Here is a 21912-nt window from a genome sequence, read left to right on the forward strand (position 1 = left end):
TCATGGGCCAGCATTAGAGACCCCTTTATGTACTTTTAAGTAGTAGATACCGATCTGAGTAGAGTAGACTTGTCATATTTGGTATGGTTGGAATAGTAGTAAGAAATCCTACTTATTGGTGAAGTTGGATTTTACATTACTATTTCAGAAATGCCACTTTTAGAAAGTAGGCATCTCTCTGCACTTACTGCCATCTGTGCCTTACAGCCTGTCTCCAATCCACGTCTGGTGGGTGCTGGTTGACACCTCCCCTTGTGCATTCGACCCAGATGGCCATAAACAGAGGACACTCAGCTGCATCTGCATACAGATGGGTTTCCCTGGGCTGGAAGGGTGGAGGGACTCTCTCGTACACTTCAAAGGCCAGTGGCCTGCCCTCACACAAAGAACTGATCATCTCAACAGGGCTCCTGGCAGACAGGCCTGGGCTGAAAGGGGAACTTGTGCACTTCAAAACCACTCTTTGAAGATTTCCTCACTTCAAAGACACTTTTGGGTATATATACTGGGTCTCTGACCCCACCAAATCAGACATTTCTGGACCTACAACTGGACTCTGTCAGAGGGACTGCCTGGCTGCCCAATGGACTCATCAGGCTGCTTTGCTGGAAGGACTGCTGGCCCACTTGCTGCCCTGCCCTGCTGTCTGCTGGCCTTTGACTCTGCTGGAAGGACTCTGCCTTCCTTTACAAGTGCTCTCCCATGGCTTGGATTGAGCGTTCTTCCTATTGTCAAGCCTCTGGGACATCAAGGACATGAACCATCTACACCTGGACTCTACAAGTTGTGAGTCTGCCCTGCCTTGGAAGTGGGCCTTGGGTGCTTTACCTTCTGTGGTGTTCATCAAAACTGCTGCGAAGCCTCGCAAAGCCTCCCCACGCAGCTGCGAGCCTCACCAGAGTCAACATTGAGTGGTGTGAAGCCCGGAAAAGCCTCACCATGCAGTTGCCAGCCCATCGGAACTGACGCACAGCAACGCCAAGCCCAAGTGGGTCCTGTAGCCGGCCCTTGCTCCATCGTGGTTGACCTGAACTTGTGACTTTGTCCCAGTCCATCGCGACCAGATAACCACAGTTGGCGATTTGCACTTCTATGCGCTATTTTTACCTAAATCCTTAAAATTGCATATCTCAGGATCTCCTTATTGGATTTTTGTCAGTTAGGTCTTATTTTATTCATATAAATATTATCTATTTTTCTAAACTGGTGTGGAGTATTTTTGTGGTGTTTTCACTGTGTTACACTATGAGTTTTTGCACAAATACTTATACATTGACTTCTAAATTAAGCCTGTGTGCTCTGTGTCAAGCTACCGGAGGGTAAGCATAGGATAATTTAGGTTGTGTTGTGACTTACCCTGACTAGGATTGTGGTCCTTGCTTGAACAGGGTGCAAACTTCTGCCAACTAGAGACCCAATTTCTAACAATGACCCTAGTTGCAAAGGGGAATAAGTTGTACTGTTGATTCCCCTGGATTTTGCATAGTGTTACAGGCAAAAGCCCTCACCGCAGAGGCACATAAAAGGTCTGTACCTCGACTAATGTTTTAACTGACACAAATCAGACAGTTATCCATGCACATCCAAGTAGGCTACAGCCTGAGGATGAAAGGAGGAGCACTGTTTATGCTCCTTGACCACCCATTATACATAAGCCTTGTGGCACATAGAAAGTTGGAAAATGGACAGTCCATGGCATTCAATGACCAAAAAACACAAGAACCTGCATGAGGAAAAATGAAAAGTTGCAGTAAGATACAACTGCAACAAGAAGCCTACTAAACAATCGCCCTTATAACACTGCTATGTGATCTAGCACGTAGGCTACATACCAAACATATACCACCTAGAAGGTTGGTCACTGTGTCAAACTTCATATTCTGATCATCTGCAAAGGCTGGTTCAATGTCCCTTGTTCAATAACCTTTGGTGTGGAGTGTTCTGCCATATGTCATTGACAACAGGGCATATAATCAATCATGTACCATGCAGTACAGATGAATATTCAAAATGTGAAATGTTTACTTACCTTATTTTAGTGCAATCGTTATCTGCTGCAGCCATATTTTCTTTGTCCTGCTAACTATGCCTACTTAATGTGCGTATCTCTGGGGTTTTGACAAATTGTACCAGAAATTTGCAAACCTGTTGCTCAGCCACGACAGTTTACATTTTTGTTACCCATGAAGGGTGTCTGCTAATTCTCATCCGCTTAGTGAGACTGCTGCTTGTACTCTTGGTGAGAATTTATGATCTACTACAAAATGTTTAACAGTCAAACCCTAAGATTAAGTAAGTATGAGGGTTTGTGACCCTAACATACTTCTTGGAATGTACTAAATTCAATTATTTATTTGGAAAGGGTTTTCAGAATCGTTAAGTGGGTAAAGCAACCAATAAGGACTTGGTATTTGGAAGGAGTGTGTTTAGGGCATCCCTTCCAAATATCGATTACTCTTGGCAGGTATCGTGCTGTGCCCAAAATCCAGTTACAAGACATTAGTATTTTACACCAACTCAAATGAGGTGGTACGCCATTTGCAAAGGAGGAGAGGGCACTGAGGGACCCCTTCACCTTTGTGGATATTGGCAGAAACATGATTTTTAGAAGTAGGCAGTGGTCCATTGGACAACTTTCTACTCCTAGAAATAGTCTGTGTAAGTTTTCATTTTTTTAAGGTATCTCATTTTCCTTTAAGGAAAATGGGCAGCATTAAAAAAAAGATAGCTTTAGTTAAAAACAATCACAGACATGGTGATCTGGGAACTCCGAACCCAATAACTGGGGACTTGATACACGTCTAGGTCAGGCATACAAGCTTCTTAAATATATATGTACACATGTGTAGTATGCAGTTCCTAAAAGAATCAGAAAAAGAAACAGAATGGGCCTGGGCAAGCAGATCGGGGGATCTGATTGCTCAGAAGCAAGAGCCCTCACACACACAGAAGGGTGTCATGCTTCATCATTGGGCAGCTCCTCATTAGGCCGGTGCTGCAATGCCCAAAAGGCCCCTTTAGGAGACTCTTTGCTCGATGTCTTTTAAAATAAAACGCAGTGATGAAGTGTAAGTAGAGGTGCTGAGTGTGTAGATTGGTGTAAGTGTGGTATAAAAATAACTAACACAGACCCTGAAAGTTTTAATAAGTGGGACCTCTTGCTATAAATAAAAACAAAGGGTCGCTGCGTTTGAGACAATAATCCAGTACAGTTTACAGAGAAGAGAGAAAGTCAATCAACATGTTTTGTGCCATGTAAAGTTCCTGTGGATCTGGGCACTACCTCAGGACCATGCAACCTAATCTACGAATGATTGGGGTTAAAGTAGTGGTAAGTATCAAAAATACCCCATCTCAAAAAGTCACCCTCCATGTGTAGGTTATACCTTATGATATCTAAACTTCAACCTGCAATGGAAAAGAGACATATAGAGAGTAAGAGTTCAAAAAAAGGAGGGTATTCAGTAAGTAATACCCCATTGTCACATAGCAATGCATTAGACAATTGTAGAAAAACCATGCGATAGGTGGAATCACGCTTGTCAGCGAGCGTGAAAATACATATAACAACAAACAAACAGATAAGTCAACAAGCAGGTGATACACATGTGATATATAACAAACAAGCACATATAAACCCCATCATCCGTATAAGTGAGTGTGGATGACCACTTTTGTAGCTAATCTGGACTGTTACCTCTCTGTATTAGTTTCACTCCGTAGCTAGTACGGTCTCTGCCATCACATAAGGGGCCATTTACTTATTAAAACTGGGTAAGCTATAACACTTATGCAGGATTTTACTGCATTTTTGCATTCCACATTAGCTACAATAGTGGTTATCCACACTCAGTTATGTGGATGATGGGGCTTACTTGTGTATGTTCATTATATGTCATATGTGTATCACCTGCATGTTGACATCTGTTTTTTTGTTCTTATATGTATTCATACGCTCACTGACAAGTGTGATTTTACCTATGGCATTAATTTTCTACAACTGCCTAAAACATTGCTATGTGAGAATAGGATATGATCAACTGAACACCCTACTTGTTTTTAACTCTCACTCTCTATATGTCTCTTTTCCATTGCAAGTCGGACTTTGAGGATTACTTTTTGAGATTGGGTATTGTTGCTAATTACCACTACGTTAACCCTAATCATTAGTAGAATATGTTACATGGTCCTGACAAAGTGCTCAGATCCGCAGGGACTTTACATGGCACAAAACATGTTGACTAATGTTCTCACTTCTCTGGATCATTTTCTCCAGCACAGCCACCCTTTGTTTTTATTTATAACAAGAGGTTCCATACATAAAAACTTTCAGGGTCTTTGTTAGTTATTTTAATACCACACAGCAATGTACACACCACCTCAATATATACTTCATCACAGTGTCTTATTTTAAAAGACCTCCAGCAAAGAGCCCCCTCCAGGGGCCCATTGGGCACCGCAGCGCTGGCCCAACGAGGAACTGCCCAATGATGAAGCATGACACCCATTTGGGTGTGTGACGATTCTTGCTTCTAAGCAATCAGATCTCCCTGATATGCTTCCCAGACCCATCCCGATCCACTGCCTGTTCAGTTTCCTTTTCTGATTTGTTTAGGAACTACATACTCCACTTGTATACAGGTCTGCGGACTCCAGCAGGTCACCACCCCTGTCATTGTGGGTCACAATTTGCAACCTACCTTATGCATATTAATGAAATATGTTGAGTTGCAACCAACTACAATTCGATATTTTGAGAACCGACCTTTTTGTACATAGGTCGGTTAGTAAAATACAAATGTGTTTGGTAGGAGTCAATGCGCAAATTGAGACCACTTTTACTGAATCTATAATAGTACATTCCAAATAAGAAATCGCAAATTGCAAACAGTTATTAGTCACAATTTACATTTTCTTATTTTGAATGTTTGTAGATGAATCCCTTAGTCTTGTGATTGATATTAGAAATTGAGCGCATAGTTGGGTTAAATTACAATCCCTGCACAATTGCAATTACAAGTGGTGTGAAGTTTATCCCACCCACTAGTTACAAGGTGCAATAAAATCGCACCCTTCATTAAATTTCGGCAGGTCAAACCTGCCATAATTAAACAAGAGGAAAAGGTTTTGGATTTCCTGGTACAGTCACAATTTGATGCAGTAAGCACCAAAAGATGCATGCTGTTCCCTAAAACCTCAAACTATGCGACAATTAGCGCATTCAATAAATTAGGTATTGATTTTTTATTGGAGGCAATAATACTCACAACCTGCTCATAATCAGGCCCAGTGACTAAAAAACAGGAGATGAGTCTCCTTACAACCCTGTCAGTCGCCATCCCTAAATTTGGTTCCAAAGTCTGCTTCTCATGTTTTCCTGACCCCACACAAGCACATCTGGTGAACTACTCAGTAATGACAGAAACAAATGTATGAGCCGGGAGTGATGATGAAGGAGAGGCATACTGAGTTTCAAAGCAAGAGCTGTTTTTATGGGCGAGCGCAAAGTGCTCCGTCCATTCTGTAATCTCTCTTTGGGCTTGAAACCACGCCCATGCCACGTCAGTCACTTACATTGGTTCGTGGGCTTGCCTTTTAAAACACGCTTATTTTCATTTGTGAAAGGCATGCATACATCATGCCTTTTCCGGTGTTTAGCCCACCTACATAGCACCGGTAAAGTACCAAAAACATACGAGGCTCGATGTTTTCAACATGGAGTCCGGACTACTTTACCTATTTATTTTCCACGAAGCGCAATCGCACTGCATTTTACATAGCGCAATGGTGCTGTGTTTTTTTTTGCTTTACAACGCTAATAGCTCTAACTCGAACAAACGCGAGACCCGTTGCATTGAAAATGCTTGTCTTCTCTCCTGGTCCAGTGCGCAGCAGTTTGTGCTTTGTAACAAGGCACATCATTGGCCTACGACTTTACATTAGAACACACTCTGCATTCCCCCTAAACTCCAGCCCTCTGCACATGCAGTAGAAGACACTTCGGAACTACAAGCGCTCGTCCCTCAGATGCTTCAGTCTTTGTACCACAACAACACTGACGTATGCAGTCTCCCAGGACAACAGCACAAGAGTTGTTTCCCACAGAGCTTGAATTGCTTAACACTCCGGGTCGGGGTGAAAGAGGCTCACAGTCTTGTGTCGCCAGAATAAATCTGTACAAGGTTAAATTTAGCGCCACTTGATATGTACCGACTTCACAAAAGGCAGCATGTTTGTTATGGTGTTCAGAAGCTAAGACAAGGACGCAACTTACAGAGTGAAATAAGAGGGTACCCGATAGACTTTCTCAGAGGCACGGTTATACAGCCATTGTGAGCTTATTTCCCCGGTAGTTCCTGTGGAGTTCCGAAGAATTAAGAATTATTCATTTACAGATCTCTCACGTTTTGTCAAGTATTGAATTAGCACGAGTACTCTTTTGGTTTGGTTTAAGTCACTTCATTGGGTGAAGGAGTCTTCAGGGCCTATTTAGAATTCGGAGTATTGGCGGTGTTGCAGATGTGGTAACATCATTGGGCTAGGAGTAACTTGGGCATGGTTGGCAGTCCTCAATGTAAGGAGGGCACTGGAAGAGACCTGAGCTGTGAGCTACACTCAGAATTGTGGTATCACTCACAGGCTTATGAGTGAATAACAAGCATGGCATTGGCCATTGAGACAAATGCCATAGGCAGTGTCTGGGCAGTGGCACAGAGGCGCTAGAATTTTGCATTTGAGAACGATGCCAATATTCACGCCTTTTAAATCAAAAACCTTCTAAATCAGATCCCTTGCCCAGTGGTTGGAAAAGGCTGCACTGTTATTTGTATAATTAAGAGTTTGGTGCTTCTAATTAATGTTCATTGCAGGTTTGTCTTTAGTCCATACATGTACAATTGGGGCAGATTCGCATTAGACTGGTAGAGGACACTCCCTCAAAATGTGCCTGCCTGCCACCACAGGAACAAGGGATCAAAACGTGATGCACAAACACAATTGTGCAGGGCAAAACTCTGTTCTTTATAATTCATTGTCCAAGTATAGACACAGGTTCCACAATACAAATCGTTTCATCAGGGCAAATTTAACAGTTCCAGAAATCCAGTAAACCACTCCATTCGTATTGTATTGAAGGTTTCCCTAATAACAGTGGCAAGCTTAAGTTTCGGATAAAAGGCTGACTTTGTGTAGCGAGAAAAGTAACCGGCATAGTGATGTCCACACTGATCGTATGCCGGTCATTTTTCTCGTTACACAAGAACAGCCTTTATCCTAAATTTAAGCTCGCCACTGTTATCAAAGAAAGCTTCATTACAACATCAGTCGTCTTTAGTTGATCCGTCTCATGTGCTTCCCTATAGTGGCTGCGTGAAAGGACCCCGCACCCGCGCCCACCACCACCAAAGGTACACCCCACCTAGGGCACCCCCATAAGGCCAGGACTGAAATGTCATTGTCAGAGCCAATCCATGTGTCGCGTCCCGGCCAAGAGTCTGTCCGCTTGATGGATTAACAGGACAACGACTTCGTTTCCAAGATTTTTTCCGTCTCATACTCGTCACGGATGCTAAATCCATGGTGTCAACGACATAATCAACAAAAGCAAACACGAAATAAAAGGCAGCGTGGCCAACACAAAAGCAAGTGAGCTTGGCCCGGAGGTGAGTTCCACCCATCGGCGCCCTTCTGAGGCGGCTGCAGCCAGTCCCCGTCCGCCCATCCTCCACTGCCTTTGGTCCATTTTTAGCTCCGGCCAGTTGCTCCGGTGCCTCCAGCTCACGGACATCTTTCTCACAGCTGCTCGGGAACCTACAGACCCGCGAGCCGCGCTTCTCTCAGCCAGACCTCCACCCGACTCCAGAATGGCTGAAAAACAGGGGAATCCCGAGCCCTGCAAGAACGGCCAGGACCCCGAAACTTCTGAGACAGAGGTGAACGCGGAGAAGAAGGAGGAAGAGGAGCTTCCTCCATTCGAAATCGTGTCAGGGTAAGACTTGCCTTTCTTAAAGTTTAGACCGAAATGGGATTTTGCAAAAGCAAAATAAACCGGGTGTTCCAACTCCCCTTATTTAGGAGGCGCACACGCTTGTTTTTATCCATTTTTTATTTTGGCCATTTTACAAATAGACCTCGTTCTTTTGCAGTGAATCAGTTGGTAATGGTAATCAAGCTCTACAGCTCACTCACTGACTGCAAGCCTCTTTCCCCGTCGCCCTCTCTACCCATTCAGCCACACCTGGTTACAGTTTGGTGTACTCTCAGTATAGCATTGCTTTTTAAGATGCCAATCAAATAAATATTAATACAATTTTACCAGCGTAAACGGTAAATTAATTCTAAGGAACATATAACACAAAGAAAAGAAAATAGTAAAATGAACCAACAAAAAGCAAACAAACAATTAAGCATAACTTTCATCTGTGACTGAACCTTATACTCAACCTTGTCCTATTGGAAAGTAATCTCTTGGTCTGTGGCATAAAAAGTTTAAGGGGTACAAGGGTCGTGCCACAAGGAAGTGGCAACTGACTCTAAACAGGTCTGAGCAAGATAATGGGCCTAAGATTGAAAAAAAAGGCAAGTTAACTGTGAAATTAACACGGACCAGATAGAAATGTACAGAAAAACAAAATGCCCAGTAGTCTGGTTTATGAAGACATATAACTGTAGTGGGTAAATTAGGGCCGGACTGAGGGGCCCTGGCACAGCTGTCTGCATTTGACTATGGAGGGGTGCCACAGAGAGTAGTGAGGTGCACTGGCACAGCTTTAGGTGAGTATCTGCTGCTTAGCAGTGGCGATGCAGGTTTGGAGTGAGGAGCATTGGCAGGGCTCGCGGTGGGTAGTGCTGAAATAGCAGGAAAACCTGTGGGTGAGGAGTGAGTGGACTGAGAGCTCTGGGTGGGTCCCTGTGGGGCCGGCAGGGGAAGCAGCAGAGGCCACTGGCTGAGCTCTTTACAGATATCAGTCCTAGAATAGCATGGACGCTCCGGATAGGCAAGAGATGCGTTCACAGAGTTCTCTGTGGGCCCCAGGAATAAATGAGCAGGGAATCTGCCCAGATGCAATATTTATTGATCATTCATGCAGGTGTTTTACAAAGGGCCAATTGCGCCTTACAGTATCTTCTGAACACCAGAATGCACAGAAAAATAAAGGTACAAACAACATATACAATATAGTAGGGATAATAACCAAGTCAATAGAGTATAGTCAGATGGACTTCTCACTTTCACATTCTTCAAACATGGATTCTTATTTGCGATGTGGCATTGGACCAGCGTCTGTAAGTATGTTGGTTACTTATCCCAACAGACATTCTGGTTGATGCAGAATTCTGTAATCCTCAGATCCACTGAGAGTCAATGGAATGCCTTGAGAGGCATTTTGAAGGAAACCCCGGCACATCTTAGCTGCTTGATTTAGGAGTCTGTCAGCCAGGTTTGTTGTTGGTAGGTCTCTGTAAACAATGTTAAAACAGTCTCCCCGTCCCAAAACAAAAAATCTTCCACGTTTAATTCAATGAGAGGTTTATAGGAGAGGGAGGATTTTGTGAAGATTTTTGTGGGTATTGGTGATGAACATAATTGTGTGGCGTGGGTTGGTGACGAGGTGACCTCTGTGAAGGCCCCAGTGCTGGGGCAGCCCAGAACTAGGCGTAAAAGTAAAGCTGCACAAACGCTTTAGTATTGGAAAACAATGTGCAGATACTCCGAGGCATATTTACAAGAAAGTGGCGCATCAGCATTGATGTGCCACTTTTCTTGCGCCCCCCAAACAGCACCATGGGTGCGCCGTATTTACAAAACGGTGCACCATGGCGCACAATACCACAATAGTGTCAACATTTTTGGCACTATTGTAGTGCCTTGCTGCACTAGCGCCTACAATTTTGACGCTAGTCCAGCAAAGCACAGGGAGGCCCTTAGATTATCTATCAGTGCATCATTTTACGCCTGCCCTGAGCAGGCGTTAAATATGATGCCAAAAATGGCACAGTGAAATCTAGTAAATTTCACTGCGCCATTTTTCGGGCCTCCCTGCGTTGGAATGATCCCCCCACATACATTATATCTGGTGTAGGCATAATGTGGCACAAGCGTTTACAAAGTGGTGCATTGAGCTACTTTGTAAATATAGCTTGGGGAAATTGCCTCCTTAACGCCACATTAGTGTAAAAAAAAATGATGCTAGTTTGGCACAAGGTGGTGCAAGGGCCTTGTAATTCTGCCCCTCCGAGTCATATTGTGCACTGGCAAGCAGTATGGTGCACTGGTGGGCAGTACTGTGTTCTGTCGAGTGTATGGTGCATTGGTGTGCAGTGTGGTGCACATCTGATTAGTGTGGTGCTCCAGCGAGCAGTATGGTGCACCAGCAGGCAGTATGGTGCACCGGCGGGCAGTATGGTGCACTGGCGAACAATATGGTGCACCAATGAGCAGTATGGTGCACCGGCAGCCAGTATGGTACACTGGCGGGCAATATAGTGTACCAATGAGCAGTATGGTGCACCGGCGGGCAGTGTGGTGCACCAGCGACCAATATGGTGCACCGGCAGGCAGTATGGTGCACCGGCAGGCAGTATGGTGCCCTGGCGAGAAGTATGGTGCCCTGGCAAGCAGTATAAGGGCTTCTGTGACTAAACAACAGGGAGTGCATGCAGCAGGTCAGTACTGAGGTGAGTTCACAGATGTGTGACCACACGGGGCCTAAAGCTGATCCAGCGGGGGCAAGAGAGCAGGGTGAGGGGTGGGGAGGGATGTTGGCACTCGAGACAGGGTCCGGGTTTTAACTTTGCAACAGAAGGGGCTTCAGGCCGGCCATGGGGATGTTAGCATAATGTGGTCGCTAACGCTAGAACAGGAGTGAAGCAAACACGGCGATTACGAGCTGGGTGCACTGCCCTAAAGCCATCCCTAATGCACTGAATATTCGAAATAGGTAGCAGTACACACGCCTTCCAGCTCCATTTGCAATCAGTCCTCGTCTGATCTCCCTCAGAAGCGATGAAGGCTCCAGACAGTCTGGCTGGCGTGTGAAAGATTACAGGCTCCAATTTTGGGAGAGCAGAGCTCTCTTTAACCACCTCGCATGGCGAAGCAAGGAGTCATATCAGGCACCTGCCCCCCAGAGCTCACTCTGCTCACCAAGCAACAAGCCCAACACACAAACAGAGCTCATGTACCAAGATAAATCAACAGAGAGAGCAAGGGGTGGGCAGGCCTTGGGTACATTGGTGCCCAGGGTTTCTAGAGACCCGCGCACTGCCGTGGCCACTGTCCTTTTTGTGCAGCTGTCAATGCCGACTGGGCACTCTTTCAAGAATTATTTTTAACGATGTACTGAACTATGAATTTATTTTATGTTTACATAACATTTCAAATGGCAGAGAAGGTGGAAAGAATGAAGTGTCACACTAGAGTAATTCATGACCACCCAAGATGACACTTTTTAAGCGCTCCGCTTGGATTCCAACGAGGGATAACTGCACTAGCAGTGGAGAATGATGCCAGGCAGCAAAAAACATCCATCCATCCAATAGAGTACAATCCAGTTCACGTTCAATGAAACTAGAGCACAGATCAGCAAATAAAATACCATTATCCATGTATAATCTGGAATAAATTGTACACCAGTGTTAATACATATATTAATGCAGTGACTGAGTACCCGGATACAATATTTATTGATCATTCATGCAGGTGTTTTACAAAGGGCCAATTGCGCCTTACAGTATCTTCTGAACACCAGAATGCACAGAAAAATAAAGGTACAAACAACATATACAATATAGTAGGGATAATAACCAAGTCAATAGAGTATAGTCAGATGGACTTCTCACTATCACATTCTTCAAACATGGATTCTTATTTGCGATGTGGCATTGGACCAGCGTCTGTATGTTGGTTACTTATCCCAACAGACATTCTGGTTGATGCAGAATTCTGTAATCCTCAGATCCACTGAGAGTCAATGGAATGCCTTGAGAGGCATTTTGAAGGAAACCCCGGCACATCTTAGCTGCTTGATTTAGGAGTCTGTCAGCCAGGTTTGTTGTTGGTAGGTCTCTGTAAACAATGTTAAAACAGTCTCCCGTCCCAAAACAAAAAATCTTCCACGTTTAATTCAATGAGAGGTTTGTAGGAGAGGGAGGATTTTGTGAAGCGAGTAGAGTTGCATGTTAACCCCTTTGACTGCAGTGTTGATTTGAGGAGTCAAGGAGACCTTTGAGTCAAAATGGTCCCCCGTGTTAGGCTTTCAGAGTGCTGGATGACGCAGACTCTGGACCACAGCGCCACTGACATGGCACAGAGGCTGTCTTGCTTCCTAACATTAGGATTTCCACTGTAGATATCTTTAGATTTAAGGAAGCTTTCGGTCACCCACCATAGCATAGGGTCTAGGCAATTGGTGATGCTATTGTGGCCCTCAGAAGTATTCTTCAGGTGAATGTATATGTATGTGTTGTGAGGACACATCTGGAAGTGAATATTAAACTGATAGAGCAGCTGAGACAGGGGTAGCAAGTAGCAATTAAACAGTAGCGGGGAGGGGAAAGAGTGAAATCCTGCAGAGCACCGCGCACAGATCCGTGGGAGCAGGATTCTGAAGGACACAGGCACACGTGTCCAGGACTGTGAGGGAGCAATGAGCGGATCCATTTTACAGTAGTAAGGGCTATCCCTGAACCACTCTCTCAGTCTTAAGATCAGTACGTCATGGGCCACGGTGCCACCTACCGTGATCGAGGAGAATCAAAGTTGTGTGCAGGCTGTTGTCGAGTGTGTTGTGGAGCCACTATTTAACGTCAACCAGGGCTGATTCCCTCCCTCTCAAAGGCTGGAAACCTTTCAAAGGGCAAACAGTTATTGTACTACAAATGGAGCTTACACGTTGGTATATTTGACCTTAGTGAGAAGTAGAGCTTCCTCCTTCAAAGAACATTGCATTTTTGTTTCCCACTTTCCTTGCCATGGTAACAGGAAGTAATCAGTGGCCGCAGGCCTAATTCTGTAAACAAGAACTGTTTGTCAGAACATTTAAACACCGACAGCATTTGCAGGGCTTTGATGTAAGTTCCTACCACCCTCACTGTGTAGCGTAGCGGTGCTCCCCTGCTCAACCAAAGGCTTTGCATTTGTGGGAAGCAGCCAGCCAAATCTATTTACATTTTAGTGGTCATTCACCAAATTTTGAGGGGAAATGGGGCTCATTTTACATTACGCCACAGGTGATATGTCTAATAAAAACAGATTCGAAAGAACAAAATCCAGACACGCATTTTCTTTCGTGCCTTAATTTCTTATTTTCTTGTTGTTGCCTATTGATAGACACGCACATGGCCCAATTTACAAAGGATTATACGCGACTGGCTCCTGCAGTTTCAAGATTATGCAACTCCTACTCATGTACGAAGTTTTGTGACCCAGAGTAATTGTGTGTACCTCCCCACACTTCACATTCAACCACCTGGAGCCAGTAGTCAGGCAACACACTGTGTGCCACAATCTCAGAACCTTTCACTCTCTAGAACAGGTACATGCAGTCAAGTACGCTGCGCCTCCCTCTCTGCGCACACACACAAACATTCATAAATCTATGTGAACATTTATTTCAACTTTTGCAACCTTTACCTTTTGAGTTTTGTGTTTTTATTTCAGTCCTATTTCTTTACATTCTAATTTCTACGTTGTCTGATTTCCTCATGGTTTCATTAGGTGTTGGGAGCACAATGTGGTGCTAACCCCACGGGAAACAGGGCATACTCAGATAATGAGGGATGAAATGGAAAGGGATGACTTTATATTGGCTCTCCACTCTGAAAGACACTTATTTTCATGCTCTAGAACTCCTCGCACTCACCCAGCACCTACAATTTTTGCAGCCAATGAACTAAATGCTCAGTAAATGTTACTGCCCTGCAAGTACCAATGTGGCCCTCCTTTGATAGTTTTTTTCTGTGTGTCAGTGGCTCTGGGTACTACCACATACCTTAAGTTCCCTTTCCGTTGTACACAACCAACCTACCATTTTACACCAGACAGCACTACTCCTGCTCCTATACTCTATGTACCTCCACTACTACACACCTTCCAGGCTTCTAGAACACAAAATGTTTTCTTTTGCCCATTCTGCAACACGCCCTCCATTCTCCTATTCTGCAACACACATTAAGTTCCCTTTCCCGCTATGTATATTTCATCCATCATCACAAATAGGATTCCTTATTCTGTATCGTACCATGTAACCACCATCTACATGACACTTTCTATATCCCACTCTACAGTATGCCTTGCCCCGTCCATTCCCTTCTCTGCAAGCACATTCCATGTCCTCCCCGTTTATTGGAGATATAATTTATCTGCAGGGCTTCCCTCCACCCAGTGTGGAATATTTATCCCACATTCAGCAGCATACTCTACATTCCTCCTTTTAGTCCGCATTTTATAACGTGCACTTGAATCAGTCACTTGCAATGCTGTTGTACTAATGCTAACATAACCTTCCATGCAGAATTATTTCTCAATGTTATAGCAGTCTCGTAACCTTTATGTAATCTAAACGATACCATCTCCACTGGTCTAGGTGAATCACCATTTCTACCCAGTGCATGCAATGTGAACAATGAAGGCCTTTGCTGTTACTGGAACACATGCAAGCTTGTGCCAGAATCTCACTCAGGCACTGCAGTTGTTCTGCAAATTCCTTATTTGAGTTTGGGTGGTCGGGGCGGAGAGTTTTCAGTTGACATTCAAAGGTTGCCTAAAAGATGATAGAGGCATAGTCCATTATTGCCCAACTATATGGCATTCTCATAATTGAGGGTCACCAACTCGCTGCCTAGCTTAACTTCTTCAATTACCCGTATTTTGTCCCACTGGTACAAATGAAGTGAGCTAAGACTGCAACGCCCATAATGCCTTATTTGATGTGAGAGGGACCGGTGGGGCAGCTTCTAATAGGAGTGCCATCATACTCACGCTCTCTCTCTTCCAATTTTTTCAGGAGCCGACTTCCAGCCTTCTTCTTCAAATTTCAGTTTCGGAATGTGGAATACAGCTCTGGCAGGAATAAAACTTTCCTGTGCTTTGTGATGGACGTCCAAGGCAAGGAGACTGGGAGCTTCCGTGGGTATTTGGAAGATGAGCACATCTCTGCCCACGCTGAGGAGGCCTTTTTCAATACTGTCCTGCCAGAGTGCAAGTCTGGCGTCAAATATCAGGTGACCTGGTATGTTTCCTCCAGCCCGTGCGTGGCCTGCGCTGAGCGCATCGCCGGGGTGCTCAAGAAGAACAAGAACCTGCGGCTGATCGTTCTGGTGGGACGGCTCTTCATGTGGGAGGAGCCAGAGATCCAGGACAGCCTGCGCAAGCTGAAGGCTGCAGGCTGCAAGATGAAGATCATGAGCCCACAGGATTTCGAATTTGTCTGGCAAAATTTTGTCCAGCAGGAGGAAGGTCAGGAGGGACCCTTCGTGCCCTGGGAAGACATACAGGAGAACTATCTTTATTATGAAGAGAAGTTGGCTGAGATCCTGCAATGAACACTGCCAAAGGTCTAGGACAGAGCTGCATTTCCTCCCAGGTTGGTTGCCTATTTTCCAAGAGATTCTCTCTGACTAAGACACAGTAAGATAATGAGAAAGTATACAGAGAAGTAAGACATTATCAAACAGTAGAGGTGAGCAAGTCATTTGAGGCTCAAGCTAGGTGCAGAGCAAGAGGCTCTGCTCGAGGTCCATTGAACCTTCAAGCCCAAAATGTATTTGATCTATCACATGGCATCGGCCTGCCGCCTGCCACCTGCCACTCACGCTCTAGCTTCTTGCACTACCTAGTAAACACAAGCCTTAACCTTGGATGTAGAACGGGAGGGAAAAAGATACCCATCTAGTGGCTGAATTCCACACTGTACAACCAGAACATCTGGGATTGATCCCGGATTCCTCACCTGATCAAAGTTTGTGACCCTAAGTAGTGGCATCCCTAGAAGTGAATTCTAAGGGGTCGGGGGAGGGAACACAGTGGCCCCAAATTAAACTGTTGGGGCTAACCACAGCTACAAAGATATCTCTATATATATAATTTTCTCCCAGGAATCCTGCCCCAATTGACAGTCTTTTCTCTCTGGCAAATCCAGGAGACAGCACAAACCAGCACAGAAACGACTTGCTATTTTAAAAAAAGTTTTTTTTATAAATTCATACAATAAACAATAAAGTGCAAAGTGTGAGGTGCTACAAAGAAACCTCTACAAAGGTTGTGTGTGTGTGTATATATATGTATATGTATATATATATATATAAAAGAATTACTGAAAAATACAAAGGTTACAGGGATGTTATAGTTAGGAAATACAATTAAAAAAACATAGAAATTCACTTAAAAAGTCAAAGGTTACGGAGATGTTATAGTTAGGCTCACATTTTAAACATACAAAACACATTCACCTGTTATAGCTAGAGTTAATCCAACTAACTATAACTCGTGCCTTAAGGTAACTAGAACTCGCGCCCCTGCCATGCACAGTTTTTTCATCAAAAAGTTTACTGCAAATATTACATGATATCAAATATGTCATGGGTACCGTAACTTGTGGGGCAATTAGCGAGGACGCGATTAGGGCACGATTGATAATTACTTGAGATAACTCTAACTAAAAGAGGTGAATTTCTATGGTTTAGTACGTTTAAAATGTGAGCCTAACTATAATGCCCCTAACTATAATGTCCCTGTAACCTTTGGTTTTTAAAAAATGCCACATTTGATTCTATCTTCGACCTCGGGAAGGTGGCGGTCCTCGGGGCTGCAGGGGGAGGTGGAGGGGGAAGAGGGGGCTTCCCCCTGCATTTAATTTCATGATAGCCCCAGGGAGGTGGTGGTCCCCGGGACTGCAGGGGGCTGGGCACCCCCTGCATTAAATTCCATGATAGCCTCAGGGAATTAGATGTTAGCCCTGGGGAGGTGGTGTCTCGCGGGGCTGCGGGTGCCCCCCCCCCGCATTCAAACTTTTAACCCATTTGCTTTGTTTAAACAAGTGCGGGAGCCAGCACTTGTTTTTTTAATTATATTTTTGGCAGATCCGTATATCCTCCGCAACTCCTGTTGAAAATTTTAAAAAATGCTTTTTTGCTCTAGGGCGGTCCCTCTGTGACCACAGCACCAGAGCTAAGGAGTCAGGGTGTACCTACACTGGCCCCTTTTCTGTGTTTTAATATTTTTTCTGGGACTCTGCTGAAGCAGAGACCCAACATGACTGTCAACCCTTCCCTGTTGAAGTGTTGTCAGCCAATCAGATCCCAGCACAAGATTGGGTGGGTTTGCTCACGTTCCTATATTTATAAATTTGGTTTATCTTTAATTTCTCAAAAACGAATTAAAAGATTTACACCAAATAACAAAAAGGGTGCTTTCTGGACCAAGAGCTACCTTTCTACCAAATTTGGTATAATTCTGTCCAGCGATTCGGCTGTCGTCGAGTATAAAACCCCTATGGGAAACCGCATGGGGAAAACGCGTTTTGGGAACCCCCCTTTTTCTCAGCCCCCGATTGACAAATCACTCTGAAACTTTCCACACAGCAGCTGAACACAGGTTATACTATTTTTAAAAATTGTGTGAAGTTTCTTCAAATGGCGCCAAAGTTTTTAGTGAAACAAAAAAAGCTTTTGCTGTGGAAACTAGGTATTAACTATGACTGCCTACTGGTGGATTCCACCAAGTGAACTGGGGTAAATCGTCCATCATCCCATTGGTGGGAGGACCTCCCACTTCTTTCTTAGATACCCCACCCTTTGATGTGGGTGGGTACCCTTTAAACACTTTGGAATATTAATCTCTAGAGACTTGGAAACATGATGGAAATTTAATGTTGCTCCCCTCATTTGTCCTCTATGGAAATAATATGAGGGCCTTCCCACATAGGCTGGTCTCTGTGATTGGTTTTCCAATGATTTATCTGACTAAAGTCACATTGCCGACACAATTTACACCCATAATTGTTGGCCTTCCAGAGAAGAGGTGCCTGCCCTGCTCGCTATGACAGAGGTCTGTATCATTAAGTAAATGAAACACAATTACGTGGTTGTTACCAGCTCTCTATTTTATCTGAGGTGCTTGCAAGCAAATGGACTCCCACACACCACATTAAGGTACAAGACATCTCCAACATAGATATTCATCCCCTGAAAGCACTGCTAGCCTACTCCTTTCCAATGGTCCTATTTTCGTGGAGAGTACACCAGTGGAAGACTATTTTCTGTCTGAGAGTTCAGGCTCCTAACAACTTTCCACCAGTCCTGCTTATTGTGTCACTGAATGTCAATGGGATAACACATTACATTAAATGGAAAAAACTCTCTTACCAGAAATTGCTCACCCCAGATATTGGACTTTTATATGAGATGTAACTCTCAAATTTGGAAAGTGAAAAACTGAGGAGAGACTGGGTGGTTGCACGAGGTAAAGCCCTGATAGGCGGTGACTGGATCCTAGTGGAGGACCAGTTTCTGGATAAGTCTGGTCACCAAAGGAGTGGTACCTACTCAAAGAATTAATGCAGGGCGTTGCACTGACAAAAGAAAATGAGGGTATGGTAACCTACCCCCAGATGTTACAGGTGGCAGGAAAAGCTTGTGTTAAAGGTAATAAGGACTCAGTCATAAGAAAGAAAAAAACAAACAGCTAGCAACCACTTTTAGAAAAGGTGTACTGGAATTAACGGAGAAATGCAAATGAGAACACTCCGAAGAAACAATAAGACGCCTTCTCAGCACAAAATACGAGTTAAGTATTTTACTAATGTTACACGCCGAAAAGCCATTCCTTCATCTACATCAGCATTGGTAAGAAAGAGGGGAAAATGCGGGCCATTTCCTCTCTCTCCAGCTAAGACAGCAAGAAGAAAGCATACAGCCCCAGTGATCTTAATCAGGTATGGAGAGCTGGTGACACATCCCATCTATATTTTCACGAATTTCAGGGATTTCTACCAGCCATTATATAAATCTCAACGAAGTGACTCACATACATAGGATGGCCAGTTTTTCACCCGCATCTGACTGAAGACGCTATCTCCAGACTTAACTAAATAGTTAGAAGCTGAGATAACAGCAAAATATATAGCCAAGGTAGGGCTCTGGGATTAGACAGGGGTGGGTGTAATTTGTGTAGTTTCTAGTAGCAGAATTAAGAAAAGTGCATCTCGCACTAAAAGAATTACCCGAGTAGTCTATTCGGATAAATTTTAAACTCAAAAATGTATTTTGGAATTGATTTCAGCTTTCTTGCCTTCAAAACACTGCTGCTTGCATTTTTATTTTGGTGCTCAAAAATAACCTGAATGGTTTGCTAAATTAAAAAATCTATCTGAAATGTTTGTTGATGCCCCGCATTGAAGGAACTGATGCTTGCATTCAAAACACTACTGTTCAGGTTCAGATTTGTAGGTTTGAGCTTAAAAATTCTCAGGTTAAAAATGTAACTGAATTGTTGTTCAAAAATTACCTGAACTGTACATCGTATGTTATAATATTGCCGCAAGATTACAAGATGTTGTGTAATGACGTAATTTTGGTATTTTCACAAAATTATCAAAATTACACAATTACTCCGGAATACTTAAATTTCACCCTGACTTAGATTAGATGAATTCCCCGTTCAATTATATAACGCCAACAAAGAAGCAATTGTTCTCCTCTTGCAGAGGATCTTCAAAGCTATAGCACCTCCCACAACCTCTCTCCCAGAACTTCACATGGCAAAAATCTCTCATATTCCAAACCTGGACAAAGATCCATTGCAGTGCTGGAGCTACAGACAAATTTGAGTCAGATACACAGACAACAAAATCCTCACAAACTTCTTGGCAAGCCGCCTGAAGCAAATCTTACTGACGCTGATCCACCCTGCTCAAGTAGGCTTTGTCCCACATCACTCCCCTGCGCTCCACTTACAAACACTTTTCCACATAGTGTGGCAGGTACAAAACGACAAAGATGAGAAATAAATTATAGCTTTAAACACAGAGAAAGCACTTGAAAAGGTAGAGTGGGGCTATCTTTTTGGAGTACTAGAAGGACGGTTTCCTCCACAGATTAAAATGGCCATATTCTAGCCCCTCAGCAGGAATGTCTTGTAATAGCTTTCTTTCCTTGAAGTTTGAAATTGCCTGAGGGATGAGACAGGGCTGTCCTCTTCACCCCTGTTCTTTATTGTAGCACTAGAACTGGCAGCAGCGATTCGGAGTAGCACCAACATCATAGATAGACTCCAGACAGGCAGCATAAAGCACTCTTTTAAGATGATGATATCCTGATGACTTTGTCTGACCCGAAGCAATCCATCGCAGCCCTCATTAAGTTGATCTCGGAGTTCTCAGTCTTTTTTGGTACTGTGTCAACTGGGACAAATGCTGAGCACTCCACTGACTCCAGTTACAATCCACTGGAAATTCGTAATTTCAACGGATAAGCACCATCCTGAAATATTTAGAAATTTATCTCAACAGTGTTGGGAAATGTGATGGATGATAAGCTGGGTCCGTTAATCGATTAGATTCAGAGACACATAGGTTGATGGTCACTTTTAAAATTATCACAGTGGGGAAAAGTACAAATAATAAAAAAATAACATTGTGCTCTGACAGAATGATATATTGGCCATGCTCCTGCACCGAGCCCCGCAAATCTGATTCAAATAGTAACTACATTTCGGAAAACTTTTCTATTGAATTGCAGTAAACCCAGACTCAAACTACCCAAGCTGAATGCATCCATGGAAAGTGGAGGCCTCCGATTACCCCCATGTAGAATCCTATTGGTTATCCTTCCAACTGAAAAAACAACAACAAAACCCCACTTCCCTTGCACCTCACAAAAATCATCCATGTACACTGGGCCCTGTGTTCATTATTAGAATGAAGGGCCCACACCCACTGACTGAGGATTCATTTAAAAGAGAGATGCAACTCTGTTCAAAAGAAACCCCTCAAAAAACGTGGCAAAAACTCATTGGACTTGCCCCGACGACAAAAAAACGAATGGCTGACATTTTTCAGTGTCAAGTATAATTTCTGGCACTTTCATCAGGACAAGAGGACCAACAGTGTACTGCCCCTAATGAGAGAGGGAACAAAACACAAAAACATTAAAGAGAAGTGATCCAACAACAACACAATTACTTTAAAAGATAATGCATGCAATGTGTACATTTCAAAAAATATATTTACCACTATGCCACCAGGTGAAGGCCTACCAGTGGTCAGTAGAGATTTATTAGATAGATTGTTTATCGGTACCTACTTTCCAATTGACCAATTCAGTTAGAACTGGGTCAATATTGAGAATGGGATACTAGAGGGACGGGGTTGGCCTATAACAAAGAATTCAGGAAGTCGGAAAAGACAAATCCTATCCTCCATGCTAACAGTGTTTGCATGGCACAAGGTGCATGAGAAACTAAGAATTAACAGCAGACAGCAAAGAAGAGCAAAGCCCTGGAGCAATAGCAATATATCTGCTCAAATTAACTCATAATAATACTAAAACTGTACTCATATTTCCTGATACTAATCCATCACTAATTCTTGTTGGGTTCCGGAGTAGCGTGCTACTCGCCGAAAAGCGCTTGGATGCCTCGTCAGGGGTAGTAAGCGATATATAAATACTATTACAATACAATACAACACAATACAATATCCGGTTAGGGAACAGAGAACAGTTTTGGCCTGACTCTGAGACCAAAGGGATCTCCACATTAGATCACATAATTCAGGCAGATAAACTTAAGACTTTCACAGACCTGCAGGCCGAGCTCAACCTCCTTCCAAGTCAATTCTGGAATTATCAAAGACAGAAACAAAGCATTAGGCCGATGTCTCTTTTTAGAATTGCAATGTGAAATTGGGCATACAT

At 43.6% G+C, this 21912-nt stretch overlaps 1 protein-coding gene across 1 annotated transcript in view; it reads left to right on the forward strand.

Annotated features, from left to right (window-relative positions):
- The first annotated feature begins 7577 nt into the window (after window positions 1-7577).
- APOBEC2 (apolipoprotein B mRNA editing enzyme catalytic subunit 2) overlaps window positions 7578-21912 on the forward strand; it is a 37385-nt gene continuing 23050 nt past the window's right edge. Inside the window, exons 1-2 of the mRNA XM_069238869.1 lie at window positions 7578-7987; window positions 15006-15584. Coding sequence (XP_069094970.1) covers window positions 7863-7987; window positions 15006-15543 — 663 coding nt within the window. The 5' untranslated portion in view covers window positions 7578-7862 and the 3' untranslated portion in view covers window positions 15544-15584. The remainder of the gene's footprint in view (window positions 7988-15005; window positions 15585-21912) is intronic.

This window comes from Pleurodeles waltl, chromosome 6 (genome assembly GCF_031143425.1).
Source record: "Pleurodeles waltl isolate 20211129_DDA chromosome 6, aPleWal1.hap1.20221129, whole genome shotgun sequence".
Lineage (NCBI taxonomy): Eukaryota > Metazoa > Chordata > Amphibia > Caudata > Salamandridae > Pleurodeles > Pleurodeles waltl.